This window comes from Ceratotherium simum, chromosome 25, assembly GCF_057802395.1.
Source record: "Ceratotherium simum simum isolate JZ-2026a chromosome 25, ASM5780239v1, whole genome shotgun sequence".
Classification (NCBI taxonomy): Eukaryota; Metazoa; Chordata; class Mammalia; order Perissodactyla; family Rhinocerotidae; genus Ceratotherium; species Ceratotherium simum.
The window spans coordinates 24268077-24282470 of NC_141924.1; the positions used below are offsets into that span (position 1 = coordinate 24268077).

The following is a 14394-nucleotide window of genomic DNA, read 5'->3' on the forward strand; positions in this document are numbered from 1 at the left end:
CTCCCCAGTATGACAACCAAACAGGTGTCCATTGTCAAATTTTCCCATGGGGGATGACTGAGAACCACTGATGTCCAGGAATGCATAACTCACTCCTCATGGTTCTCATACAGAGACTTCAAGAAAGAAATTAGGTTCAAGTCTGGCTCTACTCCTTACTAGCTTTGCAATCTTTAGCAAATCACTTAACCTCAGTGTCATTTATTATACTGGACTAAGACTGCTTACCCCACCTACTTCAGAGTTACTGTAAGAAATTAATGATCTAAAATATGTGAATTTGCTATGTTAACTGTAAAGGGTTATAACAGACAGAATTATTAGTGATATGTATCTGAGAGCACCTTACAAATATTAAGCTTTGAACTAGTAAGTACTACATGAGTCTGGACATTATTATTACTGCTACTGTCATCATCATCATTATTGTTAATTAAACCATATCTATCTTAAAATACGTATTCTTACTTACATGTTATCAGGAGCCAAAAATCTTAAGCCTTCACAGACTATACTTAATCAGTTCCACATAGATACAAAAAAATGCAAGAGGGGTCCCTATGTGTAAAATATGGTGAACAGGAGCATTAGATCATACCAGCGGCATTAACTATAAAGATTTATATTATGTGATAAATAAAAGTATAAGAAAAAGCAAAACATAGATACAAAGAGTTACATTACACCAAATGGCAATTTACTTACTGGTATTTGCAAATAATTAAGTACAAGAAGAAATCAATATTTTAAAAACTTAATCATCCAAAAGAAACATATGGATTTATGCAAAAAGATCTATTTATGACAGACATTTATTGAGCACTATCCTAACGGTTATACACATTAATCTACATTTAATCCTCAGAGTGGACTATCAAGTAGACACTATTATTATCCTCATTTTATAGATGAGGAAACTGAGGTATAGAAAGGTTGAGTAATTTGTTCAAGGTTACACAACTAATAAAACAGAGCTGGGATGCAAACTTCCAGCATCAATGATCAACTTCTAAACTATTCTGCCTCCACAAGGAAAACTCTCTGCAACAGGAAAAAGCTGGAAACAACTTGCGATGTCCATCTTAACCTCCTCTTCCACTGCAGGCTTCCAAAGCCTGAGGCAGGCCCAACTGAGGAAGGGGAGAACCTTATATATAAATGAAGTTTAGAGTATTAAATAGGACTTGACATTTTAATTACTGAAATAAGATTGTTTTGAAAAACCAGCTTGAAATGACTGGGAACTCTGAACTTGTACAAGGCCAGGGAAAGAATCAGTCCCAGAGAAGAATTTTGAACAGGCAATGAGGAAAAAGACTAAAGTTGTTTTCTGATTATACGCTACAAACCACAACACAATGGTTACACATTCATTAAATAAACCTAGTAAAACTGCCAAGGTTTATGATCATGAATTTACATTGGAACTCAGGTGATTTTCTCCAGCAAAGAGGAAGCAAGTAATGGTCTGGATGAAGCAACGAGGAGTAAACAGGAATACCCACTTCATCTTCTAGCATGGAGAAGAAGGAATCAGCTTTAACCCAAGAGAAGGAGAGAACTAAAGAGCCAAGAGTATTTGCTAAGGAGCAACTGAATGATGGGCAATAAAAATTTAGGTCTAAGCCTAGGAGGGGGCTGACAGGTTAAATAGTGAGGACATTATGGAATCAATGGATAAGACTTGAGAGGTCAGAAAACTGTAGTAGTGAACTTCAAGAACAGTTAGGTGGAGGCAGGCAAAGAGCAGAAGAGAATGTTTAACATCAAGATTTCAAAAGTAGTATTGTTTCTGGAATGCCAAGGACCAGGGTCCAGTCTGTGATCTGGGAAGTATGTGGCTGAAGGGGCGTGAAGAAAATGGTCACTGCAGATGAAGAGGTCAAGAAGCTGGGAGGCCAAGGTTTTGCATAACTCATCCACACAGATATGGAAATCACTAAGAGCACCAACAGCAAAAGGGTTTAAATCTGTAACTCAGAACACCAATCGTCACTGAATGAGAGGGCAATTACACAACTAAGATGAGAGAACTGAACCTCAAAGGACAAAGAAGTAGCTGGAGAAGGAAGAAGGTCTGGATGAGGCAACAGAGAGCAAGGACAACATCCACCCACTCCCTAGTGCTGACGTATGTGGGATATAAAGGAAAAAATGTTGCCACACCACTGAAGAAGGCTATGGAGAAGGTGGTATCCTCAGGGAACTGCCCAGTTTCAGATAAGGCAAGGAGGTAAATATTCTAAGAAGGGCTTGATGATATAGAGGAGTTTTCTGATCACAGAGGAGGAAGTCTAGACAATAAGGCAGAAAGGCCAGGGAAGGGGATCAGAATTTGGCAATGTACTGAGTAGTTACTGCATAAGAGCCTAAAAGATGACAAATGACCAAGAGACAGAGAACGCTGCAGTAACTGACATGAAGACAGTGCTGTGAAGCATGGTTTGATTATAGTGCCAGTGTCTTAGAAGAAGGCAGACAAGTCCTATGCTTCACTCCTGAAAGCTTCCTGAAGTTCCCCTAGGCCTCCTTCAGTATAAGTCAACAGTTATGAAACAGTAAATCCCTGAGGCTTCGCTTAGTTATAGCTGGGTTCTGTGCGTGTAAATGCTTGTAAATGCACAAAAAGTGTGGAAACCTCACTCTAAACCGTTAACCACAATTATCTCTGCTGAAGAATCTAGAAGAAAGGCGAGAAGGGCAAGTGAAAAGAATTTTTACTTCTTTTTAAATGAAAATGTTACTACCGTAATATTTAAAACAAAGCTTTAAACTACCTGTTGCTTCTAAGTTTTTTTTTTTTAATTTGTGCTTTCCATTTAAAAACTTTTTTAAATCATCCCAGGATTAAAGATAAGGCAAAGAAAGTATCCTGATATAGCTAATAAACTCTTCAGATTTAAATTTAAGTACCTATTATCTACATCAGAAGTCTTTCTCTCCTAAATTTAAATTAGGGCATTATAAATATATGCAAGAAAAAATAAAACACCAATAGCTTTAAAAAGAAAGAGAAACAGACCAAATGACCAATTGATCTTCAAATCTCCTACCATCACATTACGACAGTTAGTTAAATACTGAAGCACTCATTCCACATTTCAGAAAAAAATCTAAACATCTTGACTATGGGCACAAGAGGGAGCAATTTAGCCTTGAATGAGGCTTGTACCTATACTTCATTCAGAGAAACTTAATCGGAGAAAAATTGCCTTTATTCAGAGAAAATTAACCCCATCCTACTTTCACATGAGGTTTATCTTGGTAGCAATTAATAATCTAATAGCATCAAGAAAATCTGGGGAAAGACAAAAGCAAACAGGTAGACTGCCTCTGGAGAAAGCTTCCATACTTTAAAAACTCATTATATACATACAATAGTGTAAATGGTTTAAAAATATGTCAACTCTACAATTTCCCTACCAAAAGAAGAAAAAATAAAGAGTTGAACTTTCAAAAGGACATGGGTTACTTAAAAATGTACAGGCATAAATAGTTAAGAACTTAATATTCCTTAAGTTATACCAAACACCATCCTGAAATAATAAAATTTCTATAAGAACCACAGTTTTTTGGGTTTTTTTAATTGAAGTATAATTGACATACAATAGCCTATTAGTTTCAGGTATACATCATAGTGATTCAATATTTATATACATTACGAAATGATCACAATAGGTCTGGTTACCATCTGTCACCATACAAAGTTATCATAATATTATTGACTATATTTCCTATGCTGTACATTACTTTCCCATAACTTATGTATAACTGGAAGTTTATACCTCTTAACCCCTTCATCTATTTCACTCATTTCCCCCACCCCTTTCTACCTCTGGTAATCACCAGTTTGTTTCCTGTATCTATGAGTCTGTTTCCGTTTTGTGTGTTGGTTTGTTTTTTCAGATTCCACATATAAGTGAAATCACATGGTATTTGTCTTTCTCTGTCAGACCTATTTCACTTAGCATAATACCCTCTAGGTCCATCCATGTTGTTGCAAATGGCAAGATTTCATTCTTTTTTATGGTTAACACTCCATTGTATATATATACCACATGTTCTTTATCCATTCATCTGTTGATAAACACTTAGGTTGCTTCCATATCTTGGCTACTGTAAATAACGCTACAATGAACATAGGGGTGCAGATAGCTTTTCAAATTAGTACTTTCATTTTCTTCAGATAAATACCCAGAAGCGGAACTGCTGGATCATATGGCAGTTCTTTTGTTATTTATTATATTTTTTAAGTTATTTTATTTTATTTCACTTTATTTTTAGGAAGATTGGCCCTGCACTAACATCTGTTGCCAATCTTCCTCTTTTTTCTTTTTTCTCCCCAAAGCCCCAGTACATAGTTGTGTATCACAGCTGTAGAGTTGTAGCTCTTCTATGTGGGACACTACCTCAGCATGGCTTGACGAGTGGTGAGTAGGTCCAAGCCCAGGATCCAAACCGGCGAACCCCCGGGCTGCCGAAGTGGAACTTGAGAACTTAACCACTACACCACCAGGCCGGCCCCTTTTTTCAATTTTTGAGGAACATCTATACTGTTTTCCATAGTGGCTGCACCAATTTACATTCCCACGAACAGTATATAAGGGCTCCCTTTCCTCCATATCCTCGCCAACACTTGTTATCTCTTATCTTTTTGATAACTTCCATTCTGACAGGTACAAAGTGATATCTCCTTGTGGTTTTGATTTGCATTTCTCTGATGATTAGTGATGACTGAGTATCTTTTCATGTGCCTGTTGGCCATCTGAATGTCTTTGGAAAAATGTCTCTGCCCATTTTTAATTGGGTTGTTTTTTTGATATCAAGTTGTGTTAAGTTCTTTATATACTTTGGATATTAACAGATGTATGATTTGCAAATGTCTTCTCCCATTCAGTAGGTTGCCTTTTCGTTTTGCTGATAATTTTGTTCGTTGTGCAAAAGCTTCTTAGTTTGATGCAGTCCCATTTGTTTATTTTTGCTTTTGTTGCCCTTGCCTAAGGAGATTGGTCCAAAAATATATCACTAAGACAAATACCAAAGAGTTGACTGCCTACGTTTTCTTCTAGGAATTTTATGGTTTCAGGTCTATAATCCATTTTGAATTTATTTTTGTATATGGTATAAGATAGCCGTCCAGTTTCATTCTTTTGCACGTAGCTGTCCAGTCTTTCCAACACCTTTTATTGAAGAGACTATCTTTTCCCTATTGTATATTCTTCCCTCCTTCGTTGTAGATTAATTGACTATATAAGTATGGGTTTACTTCCAAGCTCTCTATTCTGTTCCAGTGATCTATGTGTCCGTTTTCGTACCAGTACTATACTGTTTTGATTACTATAGCTTTGTAGTACAGTGTGAAATCAGGGAGCGTGATACCTCCCAGCTTTGTTCTTCTTTCTCAAGATTGCTTTGGCTATTCGAGGTCTTTTGTGGTTCTATACAAATTTTAGGATTCTTTGTTTTAGGTCTGTGAAAAATGCCATTGGGGGCCGGCCCTGTGGCTTAGCGGTTAAGTGCGCGCGCTCCGCTACTGGTGGCCCGGGTTTGGATCCCGGGCGCGCACGGACGCACCGCTTCTCCAGCCATGCTGAGGCCACGTCCCACATACAGCAACTAGAAGGATGTGCAACTATGACATACAGCTATCTACCGGGACTTTGGGGAAGGAAAAAAAAAAAAAAAAGGAGGAGGATTGGCAATAGATGTTAGCTCAGAGCCAGTCTTCCTCAGCAAAAAGAGGAGGATTAGCATGGATGTTAGCTCAGGGCTGATCTTCCTCACAAAAAAAAAAAAATGCCATTGGTATTTTGGTAGGGATTGCATTGAATCTGTAGATTGTTTTGGGTAATATGGACATTTTAATAACATTAATTCTTCCAATCCATGAGCACGGTATATCTTTCCATTTATTTGTCACCTTCAATTTCTTTCATCAATGTCTTCTTAGTTTTCAGAGTATAGGTGTTTCACCTCCTTGGTTAAATTTATTCCTAGGTATTTTATTCTTTTTGATGCAATTGTAAATAGGATTGTTTTCTTAATTTCCTCTTTCTGATTAGGAACCACAGTTTTAATAAAGTTTGTAACCCTTACAGTTATCTACACTTTCAAAAGAAAAAACGGTTTTGTACTACAATTAAAAGGCAAAAAATCCAACGTTCCTATATTTTAGAACGGAAGTAAACTCCAGAGATTAAAATTTAGGAAAAGTATCTACTCTTGAACTAGTGGATATACAAAAGCAGACTCCAAACAGATTAAAGAGCTAAATACGAATGTTGAGACTGTAAGAGGACTACTCAAGCAAAGTTTAGGAAGCCTGAATTAGACAGCAAAGAAACTGATTATTTGACTATATCAGAATTAAAGATTTCTATTAAGGACATCCAGAACAAAGTTAATACAGATGATAAATAAGGAGAAGGTATTTACAAAGTCTCAAACCAACAAGGCCTAATGGCTAAAATATACATGAAACTCCTAAAAAGCAACAAGAAAAAGATGGAAATCTCAATGGAAAAACAGACAAATGATATCAACAAAATTTATAAACAAGGAACCCCAAAAGGCTAAAAAGTTTATCAAGAATGACCAAACTCAAGTTATCAAAGAACTGCAAACTAAAAAAATATCACTTTTGGGGCCAGCCCCATGGCCTTGTGGTTAAGTTTGGCGCGCTCCCCTTCGGCAGCCTGGGTTCTGTTCCCGGGCATGGACCTATACCACTCATCAGCAGCTACGCTGTGGTGGTGACCCACATAACAAAATAGAGGAAGACTGGCAGCAGACGCTAGCTCAGGGTCACTCTTCCTCAGCAAAAAAATAAAAAATAAAAAAATAACATTTACACCTGTTGGCCTGGCAAAAATTATCAAGCTGAATGATACCCAGTGTCACTAGGGAAGTGAAGATATAAGAGCCCTCACGCGCTACTAGTAGGAATGCAGAGATGGGAGGGAAATCAAATTTGATATTCATATATTCTGTAATTTATTGATTCTGCTCCTAGATACATACACTCAAGAAATTCTCACTTCTGTAAAAGTTCAACCCAGCTTTGCTGGGGAAGCAAAGAGTTGGAGACAATCTATATATCTATTTACTAGGAGAATAGACTAAAAAATGTGTTGGGTACACCCCATGAAAGGTAGCAATCAGGTGTAACAAGTAAGATATATACACAGCAACAAGGACAAATCTTAAAAACATAGTGTCAAGAGAGATAAGAAACAATAAAATAATGAACGTATAACATTTACACAAATTTAAAATATCTGCATACAAACATTTTACAAGAAAACATACACTGCACATACATTTGCAAAGAATATACATTAAATACATTAGAAGAATTGCCTATGGAGAGGTGTGATCTTCTGATTAAACATATATTTGGTCTTCGGCGCTGTTCCTGGCACACAGCTCTAAAACCCTTGTAATTTCCCATGTAAGAGCCATAGGGGCATCTTTTGTTATAATATTTAGTTTTGTTCCCAATTCCTGAAATAGCTCCAGGTCTATAAAAAGTGAAATGGGTATCTTATGTTATTCATATAACAAGTCTCTTTCCACCACACCTGAGTTTATGTTAATGAAGTGATTTTTGGAAAGCCCCTAGATAACCTAAGGGTGGGGGCTGGTTGCCAGAAGAACCATCCAAATGATCAGAGGGTTGGAACTTTCATCCCCATTCCCCAGACCTCCAAGGAGGGGAGAGAGGCTGGAGATTGAGTTCAATCACCAATGGCCAATGATTTAATTAATCATGCATACGTAATGAAACCTCCATAAAAATCCAAAAGGGCAGGGTTCAGAGAGCTTCTGAGTTGGTGAACACATGGAGATACGGGGAGCATGGCACACCCAGAGAGGGCATGGAAGCTCTGCGCCCCTTCCCACATTCCCTGCCCTATGCATCCCTTCTATCTGGCTGTTCCTGAGTCATATCCTTTTATAATAAACCAGTAATCTAGTAAGTACAATGTTTTCCTGAGTTCTGTGATCCATTCTAGCAAATTAACCAAACCCAAGGAGAGGGAACCTCCAACCTATGGCCATTTGGTCAGAAGCACAGGTAACACCCTGGACTTGTAATTGGCATCTGAAAGTGGGGGCAGTCTTGTGGGACTAAACTCTTAACCCGTGGGATGTGATGCTATTGCCAGGTAGAGAGTGTCAGAATTGAGTTAAATCATAGGGCACCCAGCTGGTGTTGAAGATTGCTGGATGTGTGGAAAACTCACACATCTGGTGTCAGAAATGAAGTAGTGTTGTAGTTGTGTAGAAGAAACACACAGGAGAAGTGTTTTTTTTCTTAGAGGAGTGGAAAGGAAATGAGAATGGAACTTTTAAAAAATAAATAAATAAAAACAGCAAGAAGCTAAGTCTTATACAGACCTAATAAGATAATCAGCTGTAAACTAAAGAAAACGATCAACTCAATCCTCTGTATAGTCATGCATTGCTTTAATGATGGGGATACCTTCTAAGAAATGCATCATTAGGCCATTGCATCATTGTGCGAACATCATAGAATGAACTTATACAACCCTAGAAGGCATAGCCTACTACACACCTAGCCTATACAGTACTATCTTATGAAACCACCATTGTATATGCGGTCCGTTGTTGACAGAAATGTCATTATGCGGCTCATGACTATACGTCAGACTTCAAAAAAGTATATGAGGGATATAAATTAAGCTTACTATTCACTGAACAACTGCTAGTATCTCTGACATTTTCTCAAAATGGTTAAAATCTATTCTGAGACCACAATTTATATGATTCCTGCATAATTAATTCCATAAATTGCTGGTCAATTTTAACCCCTAAAATTAAAAATTCAGCCCAATAATCTAGTGAGATTTAAATTGAGTTGAGGGGCACATTTTTAACTCTATAAATGAGTATATTATAAACATACAGTGTTGGTAGTCTGGTGGTTAAGATTCAGCGCTCTCACTGCCATGGCCTGGATTTGTTTCCCAGTCAGGGAACCACACCACCTGGCTGTCGGTTGTCATACTGTGGTGGCTGCAGGTTGCTGTGATGCTGAAAGCTCTGCCACTTGTATTTCAAATACCAGCAGGGTCACTCATGTTGGACGCTTTCAGTGGACTTCCAGACTAAGAGATACTAGGAAGAAAGACCTGGCCACTCTCTTCCAAAAAAATTGGCCATGAAAACCTTAGGAATAGCAATGGAGCATTGTCTAATATAGCACCAGAAGGTGAGAGGATGGCACAAAAAGACCGGGCAGGGTTCCACTGCACTGTACATAGGGGCACAAGGAGTCAGAATCAACTTTATGGCACTAACAAACCAACAAAAATACATACATTGTATGGAAATTCATCATATTGAAAGGAAAAGTCATTCCTTCACACTAAAGGAACTTAAACCAATTTTATCTTGAAATATCCTTGGTCATCAACTTTGCAGTAGAAGAAAAAAATCAATAGTAAAAATAAACCCTTGGCCCTGAGATTTGCATGGAGCTGAGCCCCAGGAAATTTCTTTATAATGACAAAGGGGAAAAACTAGGGTTTAGGAATGGGACATGCTTCCGACAAGAGCATGATCAATGCTGCTGACAAAGGCTGTGAAGTATAAACTAAAGCCAGATGTGTACAAATGTGCCCTAGCCTCCATCTTTCTAAATCTCTTAGAGTCTTACTATTTATTCCATTCATTTTGTCATCTCATCATAAACTGTCTTAACTGATTAATGTATTGTAAATGAAAAAAGTTATTAACAACTAGAAGTCAGGAATCGTCTTTAAATTCCCTTAGAACTCACTAATGAATGGAGGCAACCCAAGACTGAGGGAGCTATATAACTTCCTGATGAATACCCTGAGAACGTACCAGACTCATTAAGATCAGCAGTATACCTGCCAAATGTCCTAAACTCTCTTCTACACAGTCTGCCCTTCCCCATTCCAGTAACTACCCAATACCCTTCCCACCTACCCTACCCTCCCATCTCTACCTAGTCCACCTGGCAAACTTCTATTCTTTCTCCAAACTCTAGCTAAAATGTCATCTCATTCAGGAAGCCTGTCGTGTCCATCCTCCTCCCCCAGAGAGATAACACTTCCTTCCTTTGTTCTAACTTTGTACCTGATACTTGTTTTTACTGTTCAATTTATCACATATATCATAATGTGTTTACATGTCTGTCTCCCCGACTAGACTGTGAGTAAATTCCTCAGATGCACAGACTGTGCCTTCTTTTTGGATCCCCAGTGCCCAAAACAGTGCCAAGCTCCATAGTAGGCTCTCAAACATTTACTGAATACATGAATATCTGAAGCAAGAAAAGTCAATCACCAGATGTCAAACAAATCTATAAAGCCTACCTGCAAAACCCCACTGGTTGGTATAGTCAACCCCCAATTTTTCTTTATTTTGGGACTTACAGATAAGAGATAAATTACTAAAGATTTTTATTTTTAAAGATAAGCGACTGATAGAATTAATTACAGAAATGGAATTAAAAGTTTAATACAGGATGCCAAATACATGGGAGAATCACCCACTGGGAGAGTCATTAATGGAACTGAGTTTCCAAGAATCTCCTTCCCTACAGCACTCTACGCCAAAAGAGACACTCACCTGACAGGAAGGTATACGTCTAGTACTGCCTCAAAGGCAGGGACATAAGCTGGACAGCCTTTCAAGATCCTTTTCCAACCCCACAATCCCCTCAATTGTTAAGACACAAGGAAACCAGCTTCATTCCAGTGATAATAAGTGCCATCTGATAAAAAATGAATTTACTGGCCTGGCTAAGCAAGCCCCATTGTGATAGGCTAGGTAAAAAATAAATTTCAAATTTAATCACGCCTGTGGTAGGTAGAATAATGGCCCCCCAAGGATGTTCACATCCTATTCCACAGAACTTGTAAACATGTTACCTTACTTGGCAAAAGGGACTTTGCAGATAGAATTAAATAAGGATTTTGTGTGTGTGTGTGAGGAAGATCAGCCCTGAGCTAATATCCATGCCAATCCTCCTCTTTTTGCTGAGGAAGAACGGCCCTGAGCTATCATCTATTGCCAATCCTCCTCCTTTTTTTGTTTTTCCCTTCTTCCCTACAAAGCCCCAGTAGATAGTTGCGTGTCATAGTTGCACATCCTTCTAGTTGCTGTATGTGGGACGCGGCCTCAGCATGACCAAACAAGCGGCGTGTGGGTGCGCGCCCAGGATCCGAACCCGGGCTGCCAGTAGCGGAGCTCGCCCACTTAACCACTAAGCCACAGGGCCAGCCCCCTGCAATTAAATAAGGATTTTGAGATGGGATTATCCAGGGGGCCCAATGTAATCTCAAGGCCCTTACAAAAGGGACGCAAGAACGTCAGAGTCAGAGAAGGAGATGTGATGATAGAAGCAAAGATCAGAGAGAGAAAGATTTAAAGATGCTATGCAGTGCCAGCTTTAAAATGGAGGAGGAACCATGGTCAAGGAATGAAGGCCACCTCTAGAAGCTGGAAAATACAAGGAAAAGAAGTCTCCCTAGAGCCTTCAGAAGGAATTCAGCCCTGCTTGATTTTAGCCCAGTAAGAACTATTGTGGACTTCTGACCTCCAGAACTATAAGATAAATTTTTCGTTGCTTTAAGCCACCAAATTCTTGGTAATTTGTTACAGCAGCAACGGGAAACTAATACAATACCTAAAGAATATCTCCTTAGCCAGCAACACACAGTAATCAAAACTTACCTTCTAAGAAGGAGTGATCTCGGACAGCTTCTGCAGCTAACACAGACTTCCCACAACCTGCCATTCCATATATGGTGACCCATCCAGGTTCACCACCCAGTTTGAAGAGCTTCTGCTGAATCGCATTCACCAGCTTCTTCCTAGTAACAAAAACAACCGGCCTCTGTGGTACTCCACCTTCACACAGGACTGTCTTGACTGAAATTCAAAACACAACAAGCATGAATGAACTGAACTGTGAAATGGTTACACAAGTAATACCACAAAAACCAGAGAGAGCAAGGCTGAGGCCTTAGCCTCAAAATTTCCAAGAGAAATACAAAAATGTGGCTAGCATATTAACTTCAAATTTCTGATTTCTCAGAACACCTTGAACAAAAGCAAACATATACCTTTCAAGGTGACTACAGACAATGGAAATCTCCATCTATATCTGCCCTTACTCACTCTATCCCTCCCTGACTCTCCAATCTCCTTTTTCTCATATTGAAAACTGGGCAGTCTATGCTCTTTTTTTTTTTTTTTTTAAAGATTTTATTTATTCATTTTTTTCCCCCCAAAGCCCCAGTAGACAGTTGTATGTCATAGGTTCACATCATTCTAGTTGCTGTACGTGGGACTCGGCCTCGCGTTGGACGGAGAAGTGGTGCCTTGGGGCGTGCCCGGGATCCGAACCCGGGCCGCCAGCATCAGAGCGCGCGCACTTAACCGCTAAGCCACGGAGCCGGCCCTATGCTCTTTTTTTTTTAATTTAACTTAATTTTTTTAAGTAAATTGTGCAAATTTGCACATTCAACATTTTTTTTTTTTGAGGAAGATTGGCGCTGAGGTAACATCTGTTGCCAATCTTCCTCTTTTTTTTGAGGAAGGAGAGTGTAAAGGGAAGAATAGGGAATCCCTTTCAAGAACATAGATTTCTATAGATTCCTACTCTCTCCTATGCTTGAACTCGATGAACACAGAACTGGAGAACTTAAATAAAGGCCTATAAATTGTCTTATTATCTCTAAAAATTAGGGTATGTATATTATTACCTCAGCAGTAGAGTTCACTGCGCAAGAAGAAAATGTGGGAGTAAACAGAGATGCAAATAAAAATATTTAAATTGGAAAACATAACTATAATTTTTTCACATGCATTTTTCAATGAACTAATCAGTCTCTTCAGCAGACTCCATCTACAATAAGACAACGCTGCGGCAAGGTAGCCACTGTGATAGAAGGTACCATGGGTACAAACCATATGAAGTTATTCCACCAACTGAATCTTTGCCATTGGAAGAAGAGATAACAGGAATGCCACCATGGAGACGGGCAGCAAGATCTTTATACCCTTCGTGTAGTAGAGCCTTGTAGAATGATATGTAGGAATAATTATCTTTTTTAAGTATCAGTTTAATTAACATAGCTGCTTTTTGTTGTCGAGTGGGCTGAAAAAAATAAATAAATAAAAAGCAGTTTAGTATACTACAAAGAATATGTTTGCAACATAAATTAGTGGAGACCAGCACAAGTTCTGAAATAAATTCTAAAAATTTTTAAGAAAGCAGAGAGGGGCCAGCCCAGTGGTGTAGTGGTTACGTTCACGCGCTCCACTTCGGCGGCCCAGGGTTCACAGGTTCAGATCCTGGGTGCGGACCTACACACCACTCATCAAGTCATGTTGTGGCAGCATCCCACATACAAAGTAGAGGAAGACTGGCACAGATGTTAGCTCAGCGACAATCTTCCTTAAGCAAAAAGAGGAAGATTAGAGGCCAGCCCAGTGGCGTAGTGGTTGAGTTTGTGCGTTCCGCTTCGGCAGCCTGGGATGCACCAGTTCGGATCTTGGGCATGGACCTACTCACCACCCATCAAGCCATGCTGACGCACCATCTCACATAGAAGAGCTACAACTCTACAAGTATGACATACAACTACATACTGGGGCTTTGGGGAGAAAAAAGAAAAAGAGGAAGATTGGCAACAGATGTTAGCTCAGGGCCAATCTTCCTCAAAAAAAAAAAACAAGTAAAATGAATGTGCAAATTTGCACAATTTAACTTAAAAAAATTAAATTAAAAAAAAAAGAAAGCATAGACTGCCTCAGAGGGCTTTACCTCATTTTTCACTTTTTCCTCCTCCAATACTGTTAAAACTCCATCACTAATCATGTGATCCATGATGTAGGAGGTTTTAATGTCCTTTTCCAGGGCTTCTCTATGTTGAAGCAAACAATTTCGAGCTTTTGCATCCATCCTCCTTCAAATTTTTCTCTCTCTGAGCTGTCAACCATGAGCTACAGGCAAAACATCAAAATATTTGTCAGGACAATAAAGATATGAAAAGACGTGTAACCTCACTGATAATCAAGAAATGTAGAGAAAATAAGATTTTTTTTTTGCAAAGATTTTTTTTAAATGGACAAAACAAAATGCTTTCAAAGATGTGAGAAAATAGGTATTTTTAGGCACTACTTGAGGAGAGTACTAAATGGATGCAACTTTTCTGGAAGGCCATATGATAAAATACAGAAGTGTTTAAAGTAAGCATTCTCTTTAACCCAGAAACCCCACTTCTAGGAATTTATCTCAAGGAGACATTCACATTTGTATGCAAAAATATGCACAAAAAGAGTTAACAGAGTGTGTTTAGGTGAGAAAAAAAGATGAAAACAACCTAAATG

The 14394-nt window shown here is 38.7% G+C and overlaps 1 protein-coding gene across 3 annotated transcripts in view; it reads right to left on the bottom strand.

The window, feature by feature from the left end:
- Positions 1-14394, bottom strand: part of APAF1 (apoptotic peptidase activating factor 1) — an 80670-nt gene that overhangs the window by 63854 nt on the left and 2422 nt on the right. For all 3 annotated transcript variants that reach the window (XR_015556381.1, XM_087449062.1, XM_087449063.1), the window contains exons 2-4: positions 13829-14007; positions 12970-13159; positions 11731-11928 (exon numbers count right to left, since the gene is read on the bottom strand). Coding sequence is in view for 2 of the 3 variants with exons in the window: in XM_087449062.1 (XP_087305188.1) it covers positions 11731-11928; positions 12970-13159; positions 13829-13966 (526 nt within the window). In the remaining variant the exon portion in view is untranslated. The remainder of the gene's footprint in view (positions 1-11730; positions 11929-12969; positions 13160-13828; positions 14008-14394) is intronic.